The following is a 1263-nucleotide window of genomic DNA, read 5'->3' on the forward strand; positions in this document are numbered from 1 at the left end:
CCACTTTACCACACCCGATGCCCTTCTCCAGGGACTGCCCTCTCCTGACCCCAGGGCCAAAGTATGTGAGATGAAGTCTTGCCGTCCTTGCCTCTACGGAGCTCTCTGGCCTTAGAGGAAGTTTACAGCTGTTCCTCTTTACCTTGGGTCATGCTCTACCAGCAAACGCTCTACTCCCACAGGCGTTACCAGACTCACGTCACCATGGTCGGCTTCTCCCTCCGACTCACCTGTCCTCTATGAAGGTTTGGAGAGGGGAGGGCTCTGCCGTGGGGTGACAGCTCACGAACCACATGCCGTCGCCTGACCATGCCGTGACTTCAGATCTTGGATATGGGGGTCCCTCGCCTATGTTTATGCCTCACCGGTGCACATCACACCTCTGCCTTTTCTCTTCCAGGTGAACGATGACCACTTCATTGCTGGTGTTTGTGACTCTGAGGGTCATCACGGCAGCGGTCTCAGCAGCATTTTCAGGTGAGGACATTCGTACCAAGCCTGCCTTCGGTCGGCAGGCTCTGGTGCAGGAGCTGACCTGTGGGCCGCTAGGCCCGGATCATCGTTTCCTCTTTCTCAGCCCTACCTCTTGCCTTTCAAATGCAAGCACATCTGCAAAGGAAGGCCACTCATGTATACACACCTGTGCACGTGATATGTACACATATGTGCACACACAAATGTGTGTGCTTATACACGGTGCATGCACACACACGTGCACACATGCTACCTGCACGTGCGCATGTCTGCACATGCACCGGTGCACTCTTGCACACGCCAGTACCACTGGGATCCCTTCCTCAGATGGCATTGCTCTGGCTGCCCCTGAGACGGACAGCTGAGGAGGAGAGCTCCTGGCAGGTGCCCACCTCCCAGGGTCCTCCACGTGGCTGTCACCTAGAGCTCATGGGTGAGGCAAACAGGGAAAGAGAAGCTGGTTCCTCCTGGTGGACCAGCTGGAGCATCCGAGGAGAGAAGAATCCTTTGGGAAGCACCCACAAGAAGCCCACAGACACACAAGCCTGCCTCTCTCGGCACGTGGAGGGCTGAACCACAGGAATGAGGGCTCCACTCACCCCGGGGTGCTCTCGACTCCAAAGTGGGATTGCTCTAACGAGCACCCTCCACTCTCGGCCGAGAATGGTAGATGCCCTTTCGGACCCTCCTCCAGCCCCACCCTCCTGGAGGGATGAGGGGTCTGCAGAGCCTAGCAGATTGCCCACCCGCAGCTGTGCTTCCCCCTTTGGAGCTGAGCGAGAAAGGCGC

The 1263-nt window shown here is 57.6% G+C and overlaps 1 protein-coding gene across 1 annotated transcript in view; it reads left to right on the forward strand.

Moving 5' to 3' along the window:
* Window positions 1-407: 407 nt before the first annotated feature.
* ACAN (aggrecan) overlaps window positions 408-1263 on the forward strand; it is a 42589-nt gene continuing 41733 nt past the window's right edge. Inside the window, exon 1 of the mRNA XM_045296474.1 lies at window positions 408-477. Within this exon, the coding sequence (XP_045152409.1) occupies window positions 408-477 (70 nt within the window). The remainder of the gene's footprint in view (window positions 478-1263) is intronic.

This window comes from Echinops telfairi, unplaced genomic scaffold, assembly GCF_000313985.2.
Source record: "Echinops telfairi isolate 266 unplaced genomic scaffold, ASM31398v2 ScPeMD7_7409;HRSCAF=8447, whole genome shotgun sequence".
Taxonomy (NCBI): Eukaryota; Metazoa; Chordata; class Mammalia; order Afrosoricida; family Tenrecidae; genus Echinops; species Echinops telfairi.